The sequence below is a fragment of the Carlito syrichta genome, unplaced genomic scaffold (genome assembly GCF_000164805.1).
Source record: "Carlito syrichta isolate Samal-C Ts95f unplaced genomic scaffold, Tarsius_syrichta-2.0.1 Scaffold305865, whole genome shotgun sequence".
Classification (NCBI taxonomy): Eukaryota; Metazoa; Chordata; class Mammalia; order Primates; family Tarsiidae; genus Carlito; species Carlito syrichta.
The window spans coordinates 318,170-340,624 of NW_007249961.1; the positions used below are offsets into that span (position 1 = coordinate 318,170).

Consider the following 22,455-nt stretch of genomic DNA (forward strand, 5'->3'; position numbering starts at 1 on the left):
TCCAACTCAAAAAAAAAAAAAAAAGTAAGACTACACAGTTGTGAACATTCACATTCTGACTCTAGCAAACAAGGACTGACTCTTTCCAAAATCCAACTTCGGCTAAGAAATGCTGAGGGCATATTATATGCCACGGTTACAGACACTGACAAAAGCAGCCCCAATAGGTTTTGAGGTGGTGCCTTTTCTTCAGTAACAAATGCATTCAGAGGGTTCAGGAGCATGATTCAGTTTTTCTCAAAATGTCATGTCATCCTGATGAGTCTTCATCCACTAGGCCTGCTGAGACCAGAGAAACCGATCACATTTTTCAAGCATGCTTTGTATCAAGGCTCTGAAATCCCAAAGAAAAGAAACAAGCAAATTTAGTTACGGTTTGTTTCACAGACAACTTAAAAACCTAGAGACTTAGATGACTGAAAAAGTTAACTAATTCTGTGCATCAAAAGATACAATTAACAAAGTGAAAAGGCAACCTATGGAATGGGAAAAAACATTTGCAAATCATATACCTGATATGGGGTTAATATCTAGAATATGTGAGAACTCCTATAACAACCACAACAAAAACAAACAAAAAAAACACCTCATTTAAAAATGGGCAAAGGAGGCCGGGCGTGGTGGCTCATGCCTATAATACCAGCACTTTGGGAGGCCGAGGTAAGAGGATTGTCTGAATCTGTGAGTTCAAGACCAACCTGGGCAACTTGGCGAGACCTCATCTCTACGATAAATCAAAAAATTAGCTGGGCATGGTGACGTGTGCCTATAGTTCCAGCTACCTGGAAGGCCAAGGCGGAAGGATCGCCTGAGCCCAGCAGGTCGAGACTGCAGTGGCCAGGAGTGTGCCACTGCCCTCCCGCCTGGATGATAAAGTGAGACTCCAACTCAAAAAAAAAAAGGGCAAAGGAATTGAATAGAATTTTTTCCAAGATGATATATATGAAAAGATAGTCAACATCACTAATCATTAGGAAAATGCAAATCAAAACCACAATGAGACATTACCTCACATCCATGAGGACAGTTACTACTAAAAAAAAAAAAAAGATAAAGGTGATGGCTAGGACACGGAGAAATTAAAACCTTTGTGCATTACATAGTCTCTATGTAAACAGTATGTTGGCTCCCCCCAAAATTAAAAATACAATTACCACATGACTCATCTATTCAACTTTTGGGTATATACCCACAAGAACTGAAAGCAGGGTCTTGGCTGGGCGTGGTGCCTCATGCCTGTAATCCCAGCACTTTGGGAGGTGGAGGTGAGAGGATTGCCTGAGCCTAGGGGTTCAAGACCAGCCTGGGTAACTTGGTGAGACCTTGTCTCTACAATAAATCAAAAAATTAGCTGGGCATGGTGGTGCACACCTGTAGACCCAGCTACTTGAGAAGCTGAGGCAGAAGGATCGCCTGAGCCCAGGAAGTCCAGGCTGCAGTGAGCAGTGATCATGCGCTGTACTCCAGCCTGGATGAGAGAGTGAGATGCCGACTCGAAAAAGAAAAGAATCAAGGACACATCAGATTTAGGTATTCACATTAGTCCAAGTAGTGTCTTGGTCACGATTGTGAACGAAACATCACATTAGCCTCCAGGCTAACTCCCATCATATCAGTGAGGGGTCAGGTCTGCATAACCTCTTCATCTACCTCCGAAAGTCTGTGGTGGTCAAACTTCTCTAGCACAAGGAGCGGGCATGACAAACTGGTATTACCTCTGCCTTTTCTCAGCAATCCTCAGGATATTACAAGTTCTGGTAAACTTCTCTGACAACTCAAGGGCCAGGCCACATTCCTGAAGCAGTGACCAGGCCCGATCCGGGCCCATGGCTTTAGCTAACAGGAGTGCCACATTTTCCACATTGATGGGGGAAGGTCCATCACTGAGGTTCCCATTTAGTGACTCCTGAGGGGCTGGCTTTGTGCTCTTGTTCTGTATGAGATGAAGGAGAAGCTTCCATTCCTCCACAGTCTCTGGGATCCAACCTACACACATGCAGAGAAATGTTGTTAGTTCTGACCATTCTTAGCACACTGCCTACATGTAGGAGGTGGTCCAAACCATTAGTGAAAATGTTTAATACCAAAACAAAATATTCAAGAACAATCTCATTACCCTAACACAAGGTTGTTTCCTGAAAATGTGTTACATGATACAGAGAAGCCATGAAATTAGCTTTAGAACTCTTTCAATCACTCAGTATATAATTACCCATAGCACATTCTATGTTAGGCACTGGATACATAATGGAAAAACAGATACAATCCCTGTACTCTCATGGAGTTTACAGTCTAGTAAGAGAGTCATAATTTACTATGAAGAAAAAGAACAAGGGACCATTAGAGAGAATGGCTGATTTTGTTTGGAGGATTTGGGAAGAGGTCTACGAGAAGTGACATTTAGGCAGAAAGCTAAAGGATGAGACCAGCTTAGAGGGCACATGCATGTGGCTCAGATAATGTGCAAACTTGGAGTAGGGGGCATGAAGAATGGTGGGTGAACGGGATTGCATTTCTGACCCTGGGTGGTAACATGACACAGCAAAAAACTTAATGAGTCTAAGGAATTTTTTAAAAGCCTGGAGTGCACAAAGGTAGTAGTGAGTAGTAAGGATGAGATGAGAGGACCAGGCCTCGTGAACCATCTTAAGAATCTGGATTATTTAATTAACAAACAAACAAACAAAAACCAGGACAGGTGTGGTGGCTTAAGCCTGTAATCCCAGTACTTTGGGAGGACAAGGAGAGAGGACTGCCTGAGCCCAGGGGTTCGAGACCAGCCATGTCAACTTAGCAAGACCTCGTCTCTACAATAAATCAAAAAATTAGTCAGGCATGGTAGCACGTGCCTGTAGTTCTGGCTACTTGGGGGGCTGAGGTGGAAGGATCTCCTTAGCCCAGCAGATCAACACTAGGGTGGCTATGAGTGTGCAGCCTGGGTGATGGAGTGAGACTCCAACTCAAAAAACAAACCAAAAAAAACTGATGGTGAGACCCACATAATAAAAAAAATCAAAATAAAAAAATCTGCATTTTATTCTGAGTTCAATACAAGGGGTTTCCAAGAGAGAAGTCACATAATCCATTTTTGTTTAAAATAATCATTCTGGGCTGGGCACAGTGTCTCATGCCTGTAATCCCAAAACTTTGGGAGGCAGACAGAGTTGAGAGGATCACCTGAGCCCAGGGGTTCGAGACCAGTCTGAGCAACTTGGCAGACCTCGTCTCTACAATAAATCAAAAAATTAGGCAGGTATGGTGGTGCATGCCTGTAATTCTAGCTCCTTGAGAGGCCTAGGCAGAAGGATCGCCTGAGCCCAGCAGGTTGAGACTGTGGTGGCCATGAGCATGCCACTACACTTCAGCTGGGTGACAGAGTGAGCTTCCTATTCAAAAAAAAGAAACATCATTTAGGTTGCTATGGGCAAAAGTAGAAGCCAGATGACCAGTTATGAGGTTACCACAGTAGGCAAGTAGCTAGAATCAGTGACAGTGTAGAAAAAAGGGAAAGTAGACAGATAGGAGATGCACATGTGACAGAAAAACCTTGGATGGTGACTGCCGTGTGGCATGAAGAGTGAGAAGTGTATTTAATGCACCAAGGGTAAGAATAACTCTTGTCATTACTACTATTATTGTATTAACAAACGATTGGGAGTTCTTTTATCTGGGTGGGGAGAATTTAAGATGATATTTATTTCTTTATGCTTCCTGAATTTTCAATTTTTTTCATAACAAACATATCACATTATAACCTTAAAAACATAAACATTTATATATTTTCTTGTTATTTTGCAGAAGCATGTGTATACCTATAGTTCTAGTCCTACAAAACTCCCTGACACTCTGGTTTCATTTCTGAAACAAAGATTATCCTAGTAATTATAATCATAGCTGTGACATCTAAAGCTAAACCTCACCAGTCAATTTGCTTCTTTGTTCTGTTCTGACTTTCCCTCTCCCACACTTTAAAAAGATTGCAGTGGAGCTGGGCTCGGTGGCTCAGCCTGTAATCCTGCGCTTTGGGAGGCTGAGGTGAGTGGATTGCCTGAGCCTGCGGGTTCGTGACCCACCTGGGCAACTTGGCGAGACCTCATCTCTACAATAAATCAAAAAATTAGCTGGGCATGGTAGCGCGCCCTGGTAGTTCCAGCTACTTGGAAGGCTGAGGCGGAAGGATCGCCGGAGCCCAGCAGGTTGAGGATGTGGTGACCGGAAGTGTGCTACTGCACTCCAGTCTGGATGACAGAGTGAGACTCCAATACAAAAAAAAAAAAGCTGCAGTGAAGGATCCTGAGTCCTTCTGCTGGGGCGCCTCTGCACCGAGATGACAATAACAGCACTGTAACAGACCAAGACCACTTCTTTGAGTGCAGGATGGACTAACACTTCAGGTATCTGTGTCAAAGTCCAAGTCTTCTGACTTTCACTGTATTTTATTTATTTATTTATTTATTTAGATTCAGGGTCTTACTCTGTCACACAGGTTAGAATGCAGTGGCACAATCAAGGCTCGCTGCAATCTTGGCCTCTTGGGATAAGAATATCCTCCCGCCTCGGTCTCTCAAGTAGCTAGGACTGCAGATGTGCACCACAACGCCTGATCAAATTTCTTTATTTTTCGAAGAGACAAAGTCTTACTATGATGTCCAGGCTGGTCTCAAACTCCTGGGCTCAAGCAATCTTCCCGTCTCAGCCTCCCAAAGTGCTGGGATTACAAATGTGAACCACTGCACCCGGCCTGAAATTTGACTACTCAGGAGGCTGAGGCAGAAAGGATCAACTGAGCCCAGGAGATCAAGGCTGTGGTGAGTTGTGATCGTGCCATTCCACTCCAGACTAGCGACAGAGTGAGACACAGACTCAAAAATAAAAATACAGAAATGTTCACCAAATTTCTTTATTGAAAAGTCTAAAGTGTCCTTCTAAAAAAACTAAAACTAAGAGGAAACAACTAGGATTGACTTACCATTGTCCCCTTCCATCAGGCTCATATCGTTCAGATGCACAACGTTGGTGAAGGCCTCTTTTCTTCTCTCCAGTTCCAAACAGAGGGTAAGATATCCAGGCCAAAAACTTTAAAAATACCAAAGTTGAAGAAAGGAATAAAAGGCAGGGCATTTATCTGGAGCTGTACTTCCAATACAGTCGCTACTAGTCACATGTAGCTTTTTAAATTTAAATTAATTAAAAGTCAGTAAAATGCAAAAGTCAGTTTTTTAGTTGGCCTATTCACATTTCAAGTACTCAGTAGCCACATGTAGCTAGTGGTCACTATACTGGACAGATCAAGAGATTATTTCCACTATCACAAAAGTTCTGTTAGATGACCCTGACCTAGAGTGTTTAAGAAAAAAAACAAAGCTAGCAATAAATACTGACATTTGAGGTCAAGAAGCTTTATATATTTTTAAGATTCAATACAAAGCATATTTCCTCTCCAAATATGCAAACCTTGGAAGTTCTCCTTGACTATTTCTCCTCCTTTACTTGCTGTAAGTCTCACTGTTATGGCCAGGTGCAGTGGCTCATACTTGTAATCCTAGCAGTTTGGGAGGCTGAGGCAAGAGGATTGATTGAGCTCAGGAATTCGAGATCACCCTAGGCAACATAGTGAGACCTCAAGACCACAAAAATAAAATTAAATAAAATTAGCCGGGCGTGGTGGCATGTATCTGTAGTAGTCCCAGCTACTCAGGAGGCTGAGGTGGAAGGATCGCCTGAGCCCAAGAGCTGGAAGCTGCAGTGAGCTGTGTTCATGCCACTGCACTCCAGTCTCAATGACAGAGTGAGACTCCAACCCCCCCCCCAAAAAACCAGTCACACTGGCATTTTCCTTTGAAATGCCCCATAGATACACTCCTACTAATCACCAATCCACTCACATCTGAATGACTGCAGTCACTTCCTAGCAGGCCTTCCTGTTTCCAATCCTTCTTGTGTATGATACCAGAAATGATCTCCAGAAAGCTCCATTTCCATTACATATTTTTTGTACCAAAAAGTCTAAAAGGGTCTCTAGTGATTACTAAGTCCCTCTGACTAGCTTTCAAGGTCCTACATGATATTGGTCGCCCACCACCTGGGCAGTCTCATCCTTTACTATCAGTGAATGAATAGATATCCAGCAACCTACCACTACATGAACTAAATAGTATTAGAGAAAAGAAAGACACAGGTCACTATTGCCACAAGATATAATCCAGGTGGAGCCATAAGACAACATGACCAGGCAATAATGACTGACTAGCGTGTGCTACAGATAATAAGCAATAACAGTTTTTCATGTTCTTGCTCTTACTGTTTCTCTCACCTGACCTACTCCCTCCTGATTCTTTTACAAATACAAATCCTACCTAGGTTTCAGGTTTTACCTCCAAAGTCTTACTTTTACCTTACTTTTATCTTACTTTTACCCTGCCTCCTTCACCAGAGATTCTATTAAGCCCATTCTGAGCTCTCCCTTCTTGGAAATCCTCTATCTATTGCAACTGATGTCATACAATATGGTGCTTAATTAAAAATACTATTGGGCCAGGCACGGTGGCTCACACCTATAATCCCAGTACTTTGGGAGGCTGAGGTGAGAGGACTGCTTGAGCTCACGGGTTTGAGCAACTTGGTGAGACCTCATCTCTACAATAAATAAAAAAACTAGCTAGGTATGGTGGTGTATGCCTATAATTCACGCTACTTGGAAGGCTGAGGCGGAAGGATCGCCTGAGCCAGCAGGTTGACGCTGCGGTGGCTGTGAGCATGCCATTGCAATCCAGCCTGGGTGAGAGTGAGACTCCAACTCAAAAAAAGAAAAAAAAAAACAACTATATACATGCCTGAGAACTGGAGCTAGTAACTAAGCAGAGGTGGCGAGGAGGAATTAGCAAGGGCTATAAACAAAAAAGCATGCACCAAGTTTAAAAGGAAAAGGATGTTTAGTTTACTCTCACTTAAAAAAAAATGTTTATTTATACATAACAAAGAAAATTTCCAAATGATAATGAGTATTAGTTCAGACCTTTAACTATAAGGTTAATAACTGCAAAGATGTAACTAATCTTAACTTCAGTTTCTAAGAAAATTCTCACTTACCCACAAGACCTACAGATGTCAGTCATTTTCTCTTTGGTTGTAAAATCTGCAGGAAGTTTAATTAGATAAAGAATCAGCTGACTGTAACCCCAGGAAAGCAAGTGTGAATGAGGCCTGTGAAATGAAAAAAATCAGTAAATTAGATAGAAGATAAAAATTAGATAGAAGATAAACTCTAGAAACTCTTATTAGTCATCTAATAGGTAAGAATAAAGCTTAATAACATCCCATTATTATTATACTCTTTAAACATTTCTATTTGGCTTTTGAGAAATTAAAAATAGCTACTTTTCTTATAACTTATTCATTTTAAAAAATTAGAAACTTTAACCAGGCATAGTGGCTCATGCCTGTCATCCCAGCACTTTGGGAGGCAGAGTCCTGAGTCCAGGAGTTCAAGACCAGCCTAAGCAACTTGGCAAGACCTCATCTCTGCAATAAATCAAAAAAGTTAGCTGGGCGTGGTGGTGTGCACCTGTGGTTCCAGCTACTTGGAAGGCTAACGCAGATGAATTGCCTGAGCCCAGCAGATCGATGCTGTGATAGCCATGAGTGTGTCACTGCCCTTCTGCCTGGGTGACACAGTGAGACTTCAACTCAAAAAAAAAAAATAGCTTCTCCTGGAGGAAAACACAAGCAATAGTTCTGATACATTACAAACATCAATGAGTACTTTTTTTTTGAGTTGGAGTCTCACTCTTTTGCCTAGGCTGGAACGCAGTAGCACACTCACAGCCACCCCAGCGTCGACCCACTGGGCTCCAGCGATCCTTCCACCTCACTTCCAAGTAGCTGGAACTACAGGCATGCACTACCATGCCCAGCTAATTTTTTTTTTTAATTTATTGTAGAGACAAGGTCTCACTAAGTTGCCCGGGCTGGTCTCGAACCCGCAGGCTCGGACAATCCACTCGCTTTGGCCTCCCAAAGTGCTGGGATTATAGGCTGAGCAACCGAGCCCGGCCAGTGTGCACTTTTTTGTGAATTTTATTTTTAGAAAAAGTTCTGAATCAGGTTTTGTCTAGAAATCCCTTGACAAATTTTTAGGAAGCACACACACAACTCTCACACACAATTTTCCTCCTCAAACACAGGTTTAATCATCAAGGGTTCTTAATGTGGGTCCATGAAAAAGCTGCAGAGGGTCAATTTAATTCTCTGATGTGCAAAATTTTGCATGTGCATTTTCCTGAAAGAAATCATCAGCCTTGCAAGGTGAAAAAGAAAAGAAAAATAAGTAAATCAATATTTTAAAAAATAGTTTTGAAGTCTTTGTGATTAAGAAAAAATATTCCTAGCCGGGCTCGGTGGCTCAGCCTGTAATCCCATGCCTTTGGGAGGTTGAGGTGAGTGGATTGCCTGAGCCCACGGGTTCGAGACCCGCCCAGGCAACTTGGTGAGATCTCATCTCTACAATAAAGCAAAATGAGCTGGACGTGGTAGCGCGTGCCTGTAGTTCCAGCTATTTGGACGGCTGAGGTGGAAGGATCACTGGAGCCAGCAGGTCGAGGATGCGGTGGCCAGGAGCAGCCACTGCATTCCAGTCTGGGTGACAGAGTGAGACTCCAACTCAAAAAAAAAAAAAAATTTTTAAAGTGTCTATGACTCGAAAAATATTCAGACTCACTAAAAAGTACACTTAAGAATCTCATTACTGGGCAACCCCTTCGAGTCCCCTCCCACTGTGGGAGCTTTTTTATCTTCTCAATACAAAGAATTTCATCACTACCATGACTTGGGTCAGTCTCTCTTCCATAGTTTTTTTTCTAAAGAGAGCCCAATATGCTGGATGTGAATAAACCAGTTCCATTCCAAAGACACACTGAAGATTAATCCTTAGAAAGAGGAGTCCTTCCACACCTGGGGTAACCTTCATCATCCACAGTGCTTGTGCTTGGTGGAGCAGCATACGACACTGCCAAAAGCAGCCAATCCAATCTTAAAGACTCTGGTTGTAGAAGAGACTCAAGGAAAGCTGACCTAAGAGAAAGATGAGGAAAAAAATCAACATTCTTCATATTGAGAAAGGAAGTTGAAATGGGGTGTGAAAAAAAGTTAATTAAGAGATCAATATAGAAAATTAAATAACTTGAAAACTCTTCTGCTACAAAATGTCTAGAAATGCTGGTAAAAATGTTGATTATGTTCTAAATGTACAATTGAGACCCACGATAATAAAGAAAATACCAAAAGGCAAAAAGAGAGAGAGAGAGAGAGAGAGAGAGAGAGAGAGAGAGAAATAGTATGGCTGAGGTAGAAAGATCACTCGAAGTCAGGAGTTTGCGGCTATAGTATGCTATGATTACACCTGTGGATAGCTACTGCACTGCAGCCTGAGCAGCATATTGAGACCCCTATCTCAAAAGAAAAACAAACAAGCAAAAAAAAAAAAAAACAGTATGGCAAATGTGAACTGACCAATGGAGAAAAGAAAGGAAGAAGTTGTTAATCTAATAACCAAGGGGCACAGGTCACAGGTGCTTACAGTCAAAGGAGAGAGAAAATGAGATAATGGCCTAAAAAGAGAAGAGCTAGCCCTAAGATCCATGTCAATAAAAAGGTGACAGTTAATCCACATACAAAGAATCAACATCACCTACTGGCAGAGACAACAAGAGGTGTAACTTCTTAGCACAGGTCCTGAACTAAGGGTTTAATTTACACTGATGATCGAAGACTCCCTGAGTGGGAGGGAGGGACAATATGTGTGGTATGTGCACTTCTCTGATGTGTGCTGTGAAGTGTGGCAGAATGGTACAAGATTGCCAAAATCTTCATCTTCCACAATAGGAGCTCAAGCCCCCTGGTAATTAACAGCAAAAATATTATAACTGCTTATAAAAGAGAAACAGCTGAGCATGGTAGCTCACACCTGTAATCCCAGCACTTAGGGAGGCCAAGGCAAAAGGATTGCTTGAGCCCAGGAGTTCAAGACCAGCCTGGACAACACAATGAGACCTCACCTCCATAAATAAATGAAAAAATTAGCCAGGCACGGTAGTGCACACCTGGCATGGTAGCCAGGCATGGTAGTGCATACCTATAGTAGTCCCAGCTACTCTGGAGACTGAGGTAGAAGAACTGTCTGAGGCCTGGAGGTCAAGACTGTGGTGAGCCATGAGTGTGCAACTACACTCAAGCTTGGGAGGCAGAGTGAGATCCTCTGACTCAAAAAAAAAAAAAGAGAAACAGAAACAATGCCCTGTCAAAAGAAAGAAGAGTCTGCAAATACTCTCTCCTTCTTACCGTTGATCTTCAGGCCTTGATTTCACCAAACTGTCTAAATAGGCCAAAAATTCAGCAGGATGATGATGACAAAGTTGCATGACATCCGATGGCAAAATGGATGGATAAAACTTGATTAAGGATCGAAGGGCAGATTCCCCAAACTTCTCATACAACCTGCATTTAAACACAAAACACTTTAGTCTCCAAATTCAGCGAGATGATGTAAGTTACATTAAGTACTTATCAGAAATGAACATAAATATACTAATAGAAGCTGCCAGATATGCAAGTGAATAAAATTTCACAGACTGGCTAGGCTCAGTGGTTCAGCCTGTAATCCCAGTGCTTTGGGAGGGTGAGACGAGTGGATTGTCTGAGCCTGCGGGTTCGAGACCCACCCGGGCAACTTGGTGAGACCTACAATAAATCAAAAACTAGCCGGGCATGGTAGTGCACGCCTGTAGTTCCGGCTACGTAGAAAGCTGAGGCGGAAGGATCACTGGAGCCCAGCAGGTCAAGGCTGGGGTGGCCTGGAGCGTGCCACTGCACTCCAGCCTGGGCGAGAGTGAGACTCCAACTCAAAAAAAAAAAAAATTTCACAGACTAAGACACAATAAAATGCATGTGCTTTAGTTCATAAAAACAACATATAGGACAACCTACCGGGTAGCATAAGCAATCAACAAAGGACTATCAAAAGGAACTGAATCCTCTAATAACTTTAATCTTGTTGGTAGGTCTCCTTCATCCATCTCTATATATGTAGGACTGGAACTTGCCATCTCTGAAATACAAAGCACATCCTTTTACCTTTATCTCTAAGTTGTAATTCATGAACACATTCATTCAATAATCATTAGCCACATATCTACTGTGTACACCTACTATGTGCAAGGTCTAATATTTGCTAAGCATTGTATGAGAGACAAACCAAAGAACAAGATGCAATCTCTATTTTTAAGAACCTTAAATTCAAATTGGGAGGCAAGGCATATTGAAAGCTTTTTTTTTTTCTTTCTAAATTGGAATCTCACTCTGCCACCTGGACTGGAGGGCAGTGGCACACTCACAGCTACTGCGGCCTTGACCTACTGGGCTCAGGCGATTTTTTCCACCTCATCCTTCTAAGTAGCTGGAACTACAGGTGCACACCACCACACCCAGCTTATTTTTTTATTTATTGTAGAGATGAGTTCTTGCCAAGTTGCCCAGGCTGGTCTCAAACCTCTGGGCATAGGCAATCCTCCCACCTCCACCTCCCAAAGTTCTGGGATTACACAGTATAAGTCTCCAAAAGCTGTTTTCTGTAATTATAACATCACTAGAAGGATGAGGCCCAGTCAACAGATTCTAAAAAGCTAATCTCCAATTTCTGATATGTTTAAAAGGCAGTTTTCCCCCCCAGTCAGTCTCATTGTTTCCCATTTGATTGTTAGGCAGTAAGTACTTTATCAAAGAAATTTAGAGAAGAAGGTAATCATTTAGAGCTGGAGAAGTCTGGAAAAGCCTTATGACTGGGTGGGAACTAAGCTAGACTTATCCACCTAGATTCAAGTAAGCAGCTCTATCTTCTTAAATTGCCCACCATGCTTCCTCTAGTCAGCACTGGTAGTAACAACCACCACTATAGCTGATGGAGATTCTGTGACCAGTGCTGGGTATGATCATATAATAGAGAACGATATAGAAAATTTCCAATAAGTAATAATGTCACACATTTGAACCTCTTTAAAGAGAAATAACTTGTTTCTTATTTCACATTAAAAATAATCTATCTTAATTCAGAAAAAAACTAAAATAATCTCTTATGCTTTTACCTGCTATATGTCAATTAAAGCAGATCTGTAACCATAGATCAATTTTCCTAGAAAGCTAAAAGATATTTAACTCAGATAATGTAAAAATGTATCTCTAGCCTAGAATGAAAAGGCTTAAAAAATTGTGTATCTGTCACTATTCACTTTTGATAATTAATGGAAAGTTTGCTTAAAGTCTAAATCAATTATTAGAAACATGGCATCTATTATTCAAGCAAAATTCTGAATTAAGAAAATTTACCTCTTCAAAAGCATAGGACTATGGTTCTAGAAAGGGCAATGCATGGTCTTTAGGGTATGAGAGTTGGTTCTATATCAGGATCACAAATAGTGTGACCTGCAGCCAAGTCTATGCACCAAAGTCTCTTAAGCAGATATGCAAGCTCTTCACCCATATTTGTTATCTTTCTCCTGGACACCTGGATAGGTGACATCCAGGTTTCTTCTTTTGCAGTTAGTTAGGGCCATGTGATAGAATTCTCACCAATGGAATGTAAAAAGAAGATATGTAAGCCATACCAGGCAGGCCTGTAAAAGCACATTCTACATGCTCTCCCCTGGACATAGCAACCCAAGGGAAGCTGGAGCTTAAAATAATGAAAGCAACTTGGGATGCTGAATTACCACATGGAAGAGAGCTGCCCATTGACCTGGAACACCTCCCCTGGACTGTTACATGAGCAAGAAACAAACTTATTATATCTAAGTTATTACATTATGAGATACTTGTTACAACAGTTTAACCTACACAACTAATACCATCTCTCTGTGCCTCCATTTCCACATCTATAAAATTGAATAGCACCATTTACATGAGATTGTTATAAGGATAAGACAAAGACAATGCTGAAAAGTGTGTACTATAATATCTGGCACAGAGCAAGTATTCAATATATGAGTATACAGTATATTTCTATATTAGTAGTTATATGAGGGATTTTCTTTCTTATTTTTCTATATCTGCATTTATAAACATTTTACTTTATTCTCAACTTATTCATTGCTATATCATTTTCTGAATGTGATTGACAGAAATAAAACTAAGTTCTTATAATACAATTACAAATTAAACCAGCGTTTAAAGAATTATTGAAAAGTAAAATGAGTGCAAAATAGAATGGACGACTGACAAGAACAGGAGTGATTTTCTACTTAAATCTTTTTTTAAAGCCCAAAATTCCAAAATTCTACTTCCCTCTATACCAATTTCTCTTTGATAAGGGAATCTGTTAATTACCTTTCAAACCTTCAACAAAAGTATTCCAAACAGAAGGGCAGTTAATGTAACTAAGCTTGATACTCTCCTTTGCTCTTTTCAAGTCCAGGAGAAAAAAGTACTTCTTTAGAAACAGACAAGCCAGAGTCTCAGGAGAACATTGTTGCAAAGTGTGGTCCACATGTTCACTTGTGCTCTTGATCTTAGAATCCAAGACATTCAATTCCAAACACAATGTTGTCAATTCAGCCAGCTCTTTCTGAAGACCATTTGCTATGGTGCATGCAGAACATACTTGAAAAACATCATCCAAGGGCTCCCTCAGACTACTTACAGATTCACATGCTGGTTGATCAACAGTTTCTTCATTGCCTAAAGACTCCCTTTTTTCATTATCTTCATCTAATATTCCCTTTTTTGACTCACTAAGCAGTAGCATATCCTGGTTCAAATTCATAGATGAGTTGTCAGTGTCTGAAATTCCTGAAAAGTCCTTCACAGCAAATGTTTTTTCTAACTGTGAAAGCCACTCCTGTAAAACCATTCTCAGGGACTTGGGTTCAAATAAAACCAGAGGGTCCTGTAGCTTGGTCCTGTATAAGACAGATAATTTTTAAAAAACTAATTATTTCATGCTAAATAAACCTAACAAATACAACATACTCATCTGGAATAAATTTTACTTTTCAACTTTTTAAATAACAATTATCTTAGCAAGACAACAAAAAGAGAACATTAACTTTGTAGTATTTTACTAATTCTTGAATCTCAATTCCAAATGAGGCTACCTCTACCCTAGACTGCCTCAGAGCCACACTGATGGTCTCAGGTCATTCTCATTCACTATAAAATGTTCTCATTCATACTCACATTGCTTGCACTGTTGCTACTTTAAGTTCTTGGAACGTTTCATCTTCTGGAGGTTGACTAGTTACTTCTTTTGTCCCCCTAGAAAAGTGTGAAGCATAACAATAATAGTCACAAGAATTAGGGAGATCAGAGCTTTCTTAGACAAATATTTCTCAGCACTTACTAAGTACCAAGTATTTACACTTCATGTCACATGAGACAAAAAGATGAGTATAAAAAAGTGGTCTATGGCCTCAAGGTTAAGTAAGCTCAAGTCAGACTAGTCTATAAGTAGAAAGAAAAGCATGCAAACAATTAACTATAATATAAGAAGAGCAAATTGAATACTAAAGAGCAGCACTTTAAAGAGCAATGTGATATGAAAGCAGAGAAGAAATAAGTACTTTGACTAGGCAATCAAGGGAAGCATTCCTGAGGAGGTGGTATCTGTGTTACAAAAAAGGGTAGGATATCACAGGTGGAAGACACAGCATGAAGAAAGGTAGTAAGATGTCAGAGTACATACTCAGTTCTCTGACAGGACTGAAATTTAGAGAGCTTAGAAGGATGTGGTTGGAAACGAGGCTGGAAAGATGGCTAAGGTCAGACCCAAGGCTGCTTTTAAATGCCATGTCAAAAAAAAAATCCAGCCGGGCTCGGTGACTCAGCCTGTAATCCCGAGTCTTTGGGAGGCTGAGGTGAGTGGATTGCCTGAGTCTGCGGGTTCAAGACCTGCCCAGGCAACTTGGCGAGACCTCATCTCTACAATAAATAAAAAATTAGCCGGGCGTGGTAGCACGCGCCTGTAGTTCCAGCTACTTGGAAGGCTGAGGTGGAAGGATCGCCGGAGCCCAGCAGGTCGAGTCTGCGGTGGCTGGGAGCGGCCACTGCACTCCAGTCTGGGTGACAGAGTGAGACTCCAACTCAAAAAACAAAACAAAACAAAAATCCAGCTTTTTTCCTATAAATATATGAATTCACTAAGTTATTCTGAGAATTACATACCTCTTATTCAATCTGACTGCTCAGATCCACTGAGCCCATGGGTCCCTCAATTTGTGGATAAGTGCTGAACTTACTTGCCTCTAATGCCCACATCCCCTAACTGTGAGATAAGGCTGAAACCAAATAGACAAGCTACTTCTCACTGTGCTAGACCCAGGGCTCTGCTACAACTCTACTGTGTAAGGATTATGTCACCGGCATAGCTCATGAAGATACCTGACAGGACATCAATGACAACTATTCGATCAACAGTTTCTTCATTACCTAAAGAATCCTTTTTTCTTTTTCATTATCTTCATTTTATAGTCCTTTTATTGACTTACGAGTAATAACACATCCTGACTGGATCTTTCAGGTCAGAAGGCATTAGCCACTTACCCAAAGTCACATGCTAGTCACAAGCAGAGCCAGGATAAGGTCTTGATCCTAAGTCATCCTACTCTTAATCTAATACTCCCAGAAGTTTGGAGAGATTATGGAGGAGGCAGGGGAGTTGTGCAGGGGAAAAGTGGAAGAGGTGCTAAATGAAAACTGTCTCAATAGATTTGCTACATGTAGTAATTTTTAATTTTAATTTAATATAATTTTAAATTTAATTTTAGGTAGCAAAATGTAATTTTTCAACACTTAGTGGAAATCACAATTTTTAAGAGCTACACAAATCATCTTCAATGAACAGAGAACTATATGTGCCTTCTCCAACAGGACATAGTCTATGGCTGTCTTCAGACTGACAGCTGGCTCCCCTAGAATTCCCATACTTATATGCATGGGCTTACTCAGTGTCTTCCTCTTCTGGGCAGGTAACTGAACTCACATCCTCTTCACATGATTGCTCATCACCCTTGGGCTCTGGTCTCACTTTCGGATCAGGGCTTGTGTGGAGAGTGCCAATCTTCTCAGTAGTTTTACGTACAAAACTAGAGACACTGCAAGTCAAATGCCAAAACTAACATGAAAATAATCGTATCACTGCCATGAATGAAAAATTCAGTGACTGAATTTTCTGTTCCTATTAGTTCTAGGAAAGAAATTTGGACTTAATAAAGACCGTTTATAGCAACTTCTCTAATCAACTATATATTTCACATAAAGTCCATGTAAAACTTACAATACAGTGATTTCCTTCATTTACTAAACTGCCCTGCGAAACCAGTAATTCAGTGCTAAAGAAAAGGTCTTTAACTCCAGCTATGGCTGTAATATTTCTGTCAATTTGGACAAAGTAAGCCACGTGATCATCAGCCCCATTGTGGTCAGAGAATTGTTATAACAAAGAATTTCTTCGTGAAATTCAGCTGCTAACTAGTCACAATATATCCTTCTCAACAAGCAAAATTTGTATCCAGAAAGACTCAGATAAGCAGTTAAGTAACTGCACAAAGTCCTCTCTCAAACGCAAACGCCAATCCTGGTCCCAAGGTAGTTAGAAAGAATTCTGAAAAGACTTCCAAGTCTAAGCTCAAACTGAGAAAGGATTATGAAATGACTAATGACATATGGAAACTACTCCCATTAGGGATGAGGGGTAAAAAACCTAGATCTTTAAATTTTTGATCTGTGGATGTTGGGGGCACCTATATCTCTAACAATTCAAATACCCTGCTACTAAAACAAACAGGGAAGCTAAATTCCCCAAGATGGAAATGAGAACAGCTTCTATGACAGATTATATGAAAAATAACTTAGAGATTCTCTTCTTTTCATTTAAAATGTTCTCAGCACAAAGTACCTAATGTGACAACTGAAGTAAAATCAGAGATGGAATTAAATGACAAGACTAATTGGCTTACCTTTCTTTGACAGCCTGAAGAGACACAAGAGGAGATGGAGAACGAAATAATGGAATGCCGAAGGGAAGAAAAGTTTCATTCTTATCTGTGTCAAACATCACGGGAGCTTGAGAAACATTGTCTAATGAATGGAATCATGGGGAAAAAAAACACAAAATCATATCACATGGGAGTTTTCGTAATCTTTAAAGAAATTCTGAAATGAATAAACCAAAAGAAATGAAGGATTCAATACAGAAATCACAGCTGATCCAGGTACAAATGAGTGGACTACAGGTTTACAAGATGCACAGGATGGGCCACATAAAAAAACACTTAGGCAAGGTACCTTCATTTGCCTACTAACCCTGAGTCCCCATAAGTCAAAAAGGAAGTTTAGAGTCTCTATTAATCTCTTCTCAACAGTTCAGTCACCGGAATAACTCGCACATCGAAAAGGGAAGGCAATGACCCCCAAAACTGTAGTGATTTTTCATTCCTAATGGAAAATAATTTGGTTAGTCAGGATAAAATCTTCCCACTTTTTTGGTTAATTATCTTTTCTTACCCTTTCCAGCATTCTGATGTATGATCAAAATTAGGCCATGATGTTAGCCCAAACATGAGGAAAAAAATACTAAATATACACCCACTCTTCCAGTGGCAAGTAAATCTATGGGTCTGGATGGAAAGTCTACCAACGTGCTAAAAATCATTAACACCTTGTCACAGTTCTATGCACAAAATAACCCTGGTAACAAGAACACACAGAAAAATGACAGCTCTTGTCAGCAACCAACAACAGACATATTCATCACCTTCATTTCCGTGTGAGCCACAACACTGATCTGGCAGGTCCTCTTCCTGATGTGAGGTAAATTCTTTAAATCTCTCATCTTCTGAGAGGGTTTGGCTGTGGAGGGAGCAAGAGTCTTCATCTGACTGACTACCTCTTCTACTACTAATGATACGATAAATGCCAGAGTCCAAGATGCTGAAACTTTCCTAAAAATGAAAAGAATTCCCAAAAAAGGCAAAATTTTCCTTTGTAACACAATATAACATTTTCAGAAAAATACCAACATTAAAGTAGAAAGTTAATAACAACAATTATGGCTTATTAGAACAAACTGGTGAGCAAAGTTTAGCGGCCTGGCAACTAGGTCACTTGTGTGTGTTATTGGCATCAGCTGCCATATTTCTCTAGCTTGTCTTCATAAAGCATTGCAGCGAGAATGTGGATTAAATGAGACAATCCTGAGCTACACTCAGATATGAATTAGCATGACACATCTGAAATCACATAATGGGAGCAACATAACTAACTTGTGCTGGAGGCTATGTGGGGTACATCTGGAAACAAGAAACAATGACAAACAATGACAAAACAAAATGTGGCTCCAATACACACCTAAATGGAGGCTTCATATAGTTGTCCAATATTTAAAAGAAAGCAGACTCCTCTAAAAACAAACAAACAAACAAACAAACAAACAAAAAAATGACATGGAAAGGACATGTGTTGGGATCCAAGAGGTAAATGAATGCTTCCTAAGCTGAAAACTCATCCTTGACAACAAAATCCTTTTAAAAGTGAGATTACTTACATGTGATGAAATGGAGCTTCTTCTACTGCTGCAAGCTGAATCCAAAGGTTCAAATTTTAAGATCAGTTCTTCTAGTTGAGAAATTAGATCACTACAGGTTGCATGGTCCAGCTGAGATTTCAAATGCTCTAACTTGTCTACAGTCAAAGTTTTTCTTGCCTAATAAAAGGATAAGTAAAAACCCAATGGAATGGCTTACTATTTGTAAGTAAATCTATATTCAAATGACCAATATATTAAAAGAGGTCTAACATGGAACATAAAACTTCAAAGGTTTTTAAAAAGGCTTAGTAAGCTAGTGAAAGACTTAATGAAAATTCTCTCAGGAATTAAGAATTTAATTAAGAGTTACCATACACATAATTATTGTCCTTAAAAACACATTCTTCTAAAATTCAAATAAATTTGTGGGTAAATTTGATTTTTTTTTTTTGATGGAACATATACCTTCTTTTTTATCCTCTACCTACTGTGCTGTCTCTGTGGATTTACTGCTGTACCTGTAGGTCATATAGAAGGACTAATAAAGTCAAGCAACTTTGTACCACAATTCTGTAAACTAGGATACAAACTAGGACCCATAACATGTCTAGGTAAGCCCTGACTCACCCTGCTGGCAATGATAGAATTTTGGAAAAGACAGCATGTGCGAGCAGCCAGGTTCCATAGACCTCTTCTTAGCAAGCGTTCCATGCAACGCTCCACGGATAACAGGGAGAGATGTGAGACTTTCCCATTTAGGTGCAAACAGAACAACTCATTCTTGCAGACAGCCACATCCTGAATATCTATAAAAACCACAGGTGTGAACACACAGGTGTTAACCAAATACCCCTCACATTCTTGCAAGGGCTGGACTTATTCTAATAAATTCATTTCTTATGTAGAGTTTGGCTTGATTGAATTTCATCTCTATTTTTATACCTGCATTTCAATGAAGAATCATACTTTAGACATTATCCTGAAAAGATAAAGAACAAAAGGGCCGGGTTCAGTGGCTCAGCCTGTAATCCCAGCACTTTGGGAGGCTGAGGCAAGTGGATTGCCTGAGCCCACGGGTTTGAGACCAGCCCGGGGAACTTGGTAGGACCTCATCTCTACAATAATAAAAAAAAATTAGCCAGGTGTGGTAGCACGCACCTGTAGTTCTGGCTACTTGGATGGTGGAGGCAGAAGGATCACCGGAGCCTAGCAGGTCAATGCTGGGGTGGCCATGTGCGTGCCACTGCACTCCAGCCTGGGCAATGGAGTGAGACTCCAACTCAAAAAAAAAAAGAAGAAGAAAGACCCAAAAGTCAACATATACTCTCTACTAAGCAGCAATGGAGAAAGAAAGAAGAAAGAAAGAAAAACAAGATTTTCGCCATTTCTGGTTCCAACCAAAAGGATACAGAGATTAATTTTCTCTAAGTCACATGAGATAGGTGTTGTTCCTATAATAACTTTTTGAACCCCAAACTATGCAAAATCAAAATGGGAGTCAAAGCAAGATTTCTAGCAGGGATAAAGATTCAGGACAAATGGAGGGAAAAAATTAACCCATTTGTTTCTTAGCAGTAGTTGCTAATAAAAATTGCATTTAAAATCACCCATGAAACCAACTATGCTGTCCATCAAAAGAGTACTGGATTAAAAATATGTGGTACATATACACAATGGAATATCACACAGCCATAAAAAAAGAACAAAATCATGAATTTCACAGCAACCTGGATGGAATTAGAGTTTATAATACTGAGTGATCTCTCACAGAAACAAAGATCTGAGCATCACATGTTCTCACTCATAAGTGGACCTTGAACAACTACTGTAACATTATAAGAAAAGGATTGACAGTGGTGGGAAACTATGGGGGTGGGGACAGGGAGGGGAAGGGAGGTGGGATTAACGGTGGTCATGTCTGTCGGGGAAAGGGGGGCACACCTCATCAACAAGGGTACCTGCACAATGAATATTTGTATACTTAATCCTTAACTGTACCCCACAACTTTAAAATAAAAAATATTTATTTAAAAAAAAATCACCCAGCTGGGCTCAGTGGCTCAGTCTGTAATCCCGCGCCTTTGGGAGCCTGAGGTGAGTGGATTGCCTGAGCTTGCGGGTTCGAGACCCGCCTGGGCAACTTGGCGAGACCTCATCTCTACAATAAATCAAAAAATTAGCCGGGCATGGTAGCGCGCGCCTGTAATTCCGGCTACTCAGAAGGCTGAGGCGGAAGGATCACCAGAGTCCAGCAGGTCAAGGCTGTGGTAGCTGGGAGCGGCCACTGCACTCCAGTCTGGGTGACAGAGTGAGACTCCAACTCAAAAAAAAAAAAAATCATCCAGGAAAACTATAAAACATTAAGTGAAATAAACCAGGAACAGAAAGCTAAACACCACATGTCCTCACTCCTATGTGGAAGCTAAAAAAAAGTTGATCTCACAGAAGTAAAAAAGTAGAACAGAGGTTATTAGAGGTTAGGAAGAGTAGGGGGAGTTGGAGATAGGGAGTGAGATTTGCTAAAGGATACAAAATTACAGCTAGATAGGAGGAATAAGTTCTACTGCTCTATAACATTGTAGGATGACTATAGTTGACAATAATGTGTATGTTCAAACAGCTAGAAGAAAGAATATTGAATGTTCCCAACACAAAGAAATGATAGATGATGGACATGCTAACTACCCTGATCTGATCACTATACATGATGTGCATCGAAACATCACTCTATACCCCATAAATATGTACAATTATTATATGTCAAAAAAACAAGTAAAATAAAATTACCCATGAAAACTAAATAGCTGAATTTGTATCCACAAATGTATGTTTAGGAAGTAACTTACGATGGGAAATATCCATGGCCAATCTTTAAAAGAAATGCTACCCCATCTTATTTTTCAACTTCTTAACACTGCAAGAGAAACTTCCTACAGTAACTAAGTCTTTTATAAGCGTGAGATTAAAAATTACATAAGGAAAATATAATTACCTTTTACTTCACTCCAAAGAAGAACCTGAACATTCTGAGGAATGAGAATATAAATTCCTCTTTCTGTCCAAGTCAGCACACAATGCTCACTGCAAGATAAGTAGTCAAGGAATTTTGAGTTTGCTAGGATACGAAAGTTTACAGTATTCCCTACATTCAGATCCTTGCATTAGCTATTAAAATCAGACTGTACAAAAAAAAAACCACAACAGTGATACAGCTAAAAAGTCCTAACACCTCTTTTCTGTCTGTAACAACAGTCCACTAAAAAAAAAAAAAAAAGAAAGAAAGAAAAAGGCATAAATTTTGGGGAGGAAATTCAGACACACGCACTATGTATCTTCTAGAAAAAGAAAAGGCTGGTATCTGAAGAAAGGAAATTTTAGGGGCCTTATCTGATGTTTATTCAAGCAGTTAAACTTCCCATACTTTGTCTGACAGAGGCACATTTAAAACAAAGACTAGGCTGGGCACAGTAACTCAAGTCTGTAATCTTAGCATTTTAGGAGGCCGAGGTGAGGGGACTGCCTGGGCCCATGGGTTCAAGAACAGTCTGGGTAACTTGGTGAGACCTCATCTGTACACTAAATCAAAATATTAGCCAGGCGTGGTAGTACGCGGCTGTAGTTCTGGTTACCTGGAAGACTGAGGTAGAAGGATCGCCGGAGCCCAACAGGTTGATGCTGGGGTGGCTGTGAGCTTGCCATTGCAATCCAGCCTGGGTGATGGAATGAGACTCCAACTCATAAAAACAAAAACAAAAACAACAAAAAACAAAGACTAATACCTTACTGCCAGCTGAGCTTGGTGGCTCAGCCTGTAATTCCAGCACTTTGGGAGGCCAAGGCAAGTAGATCTGCCTGGGGCCACGTGTTCGAGATCCGCCCGGGCAACTTGG

At 40.3% G+C, this 22,455-nt stretch overlaps 1 protein-coding gene across 2 annotated transcripts in view; it reads right to left on the minus strand.

The window, feature by feature from the left end:
• Positions 1-133: 133 nt before the first annotated feature.
• Positions 134-22,455, minus strand: part of HPS5 (HPS5, biogenesis of lysosomal organelles complex 2 subunit 2) — a 40,505-nt gene continuing 18,183 nt past the window's right edge. For both annotated transcript variants that reach the window (XM_008062828.2, XM_021714886.1), the window contains 15 exons: positions 21,558-21,646; positions 19,193-19,371; positions 18,584-18,742; positions 17,795-17,981; positions 16,998-17,118; positions 15,984-16,133; positions 14,221-14,298; positions 13,372-13,943; positions 10,981-11,101; positions 10,336-10,491; positions 8,950-9,069; positions 7,090-7,203; positions 4,970-5,076; positions 1,716-1,986; positions 134-334 (listed from right to left, as the gene is read on the minus strand). In XM_008062828.2, coding sequence (XP_008061019.1) covers positions 274-334; positions 1,716-1,986; positions 4,970-5,076; positions 7,090-7,203; positions 8,950-9,069; positions 10,336-10,491; positions 10,981-11,101; positions 13,372-13,943; positions 14,221-14,298; positions 15,984-16,133; positions 16,998-17,118; positions 17,795-17,981; positions 18,584-18,742; positions 19,193-19,371; positions 21,558-21,646 — 2,485 coding nt within the window. In that variant the 3' untranslated portion in view covers positions 134-273. The remainder of the gene's footprint in view (positions 335-1,715; positions 1,987-4,969; positions 5,077-7,089; positions 7,204-8,949; positions 9,070-10,335; positions 10,492-10,980; positions 11,102-13,371; positions 13,944-14,220; positions 14,299-15,983; positions 16,134-16,997; positions 17,119-17,794; positions 17,982-18,583; positions 18,743-19,192; positions 19,372-21,557; positions 21,647-22,455) is intronic.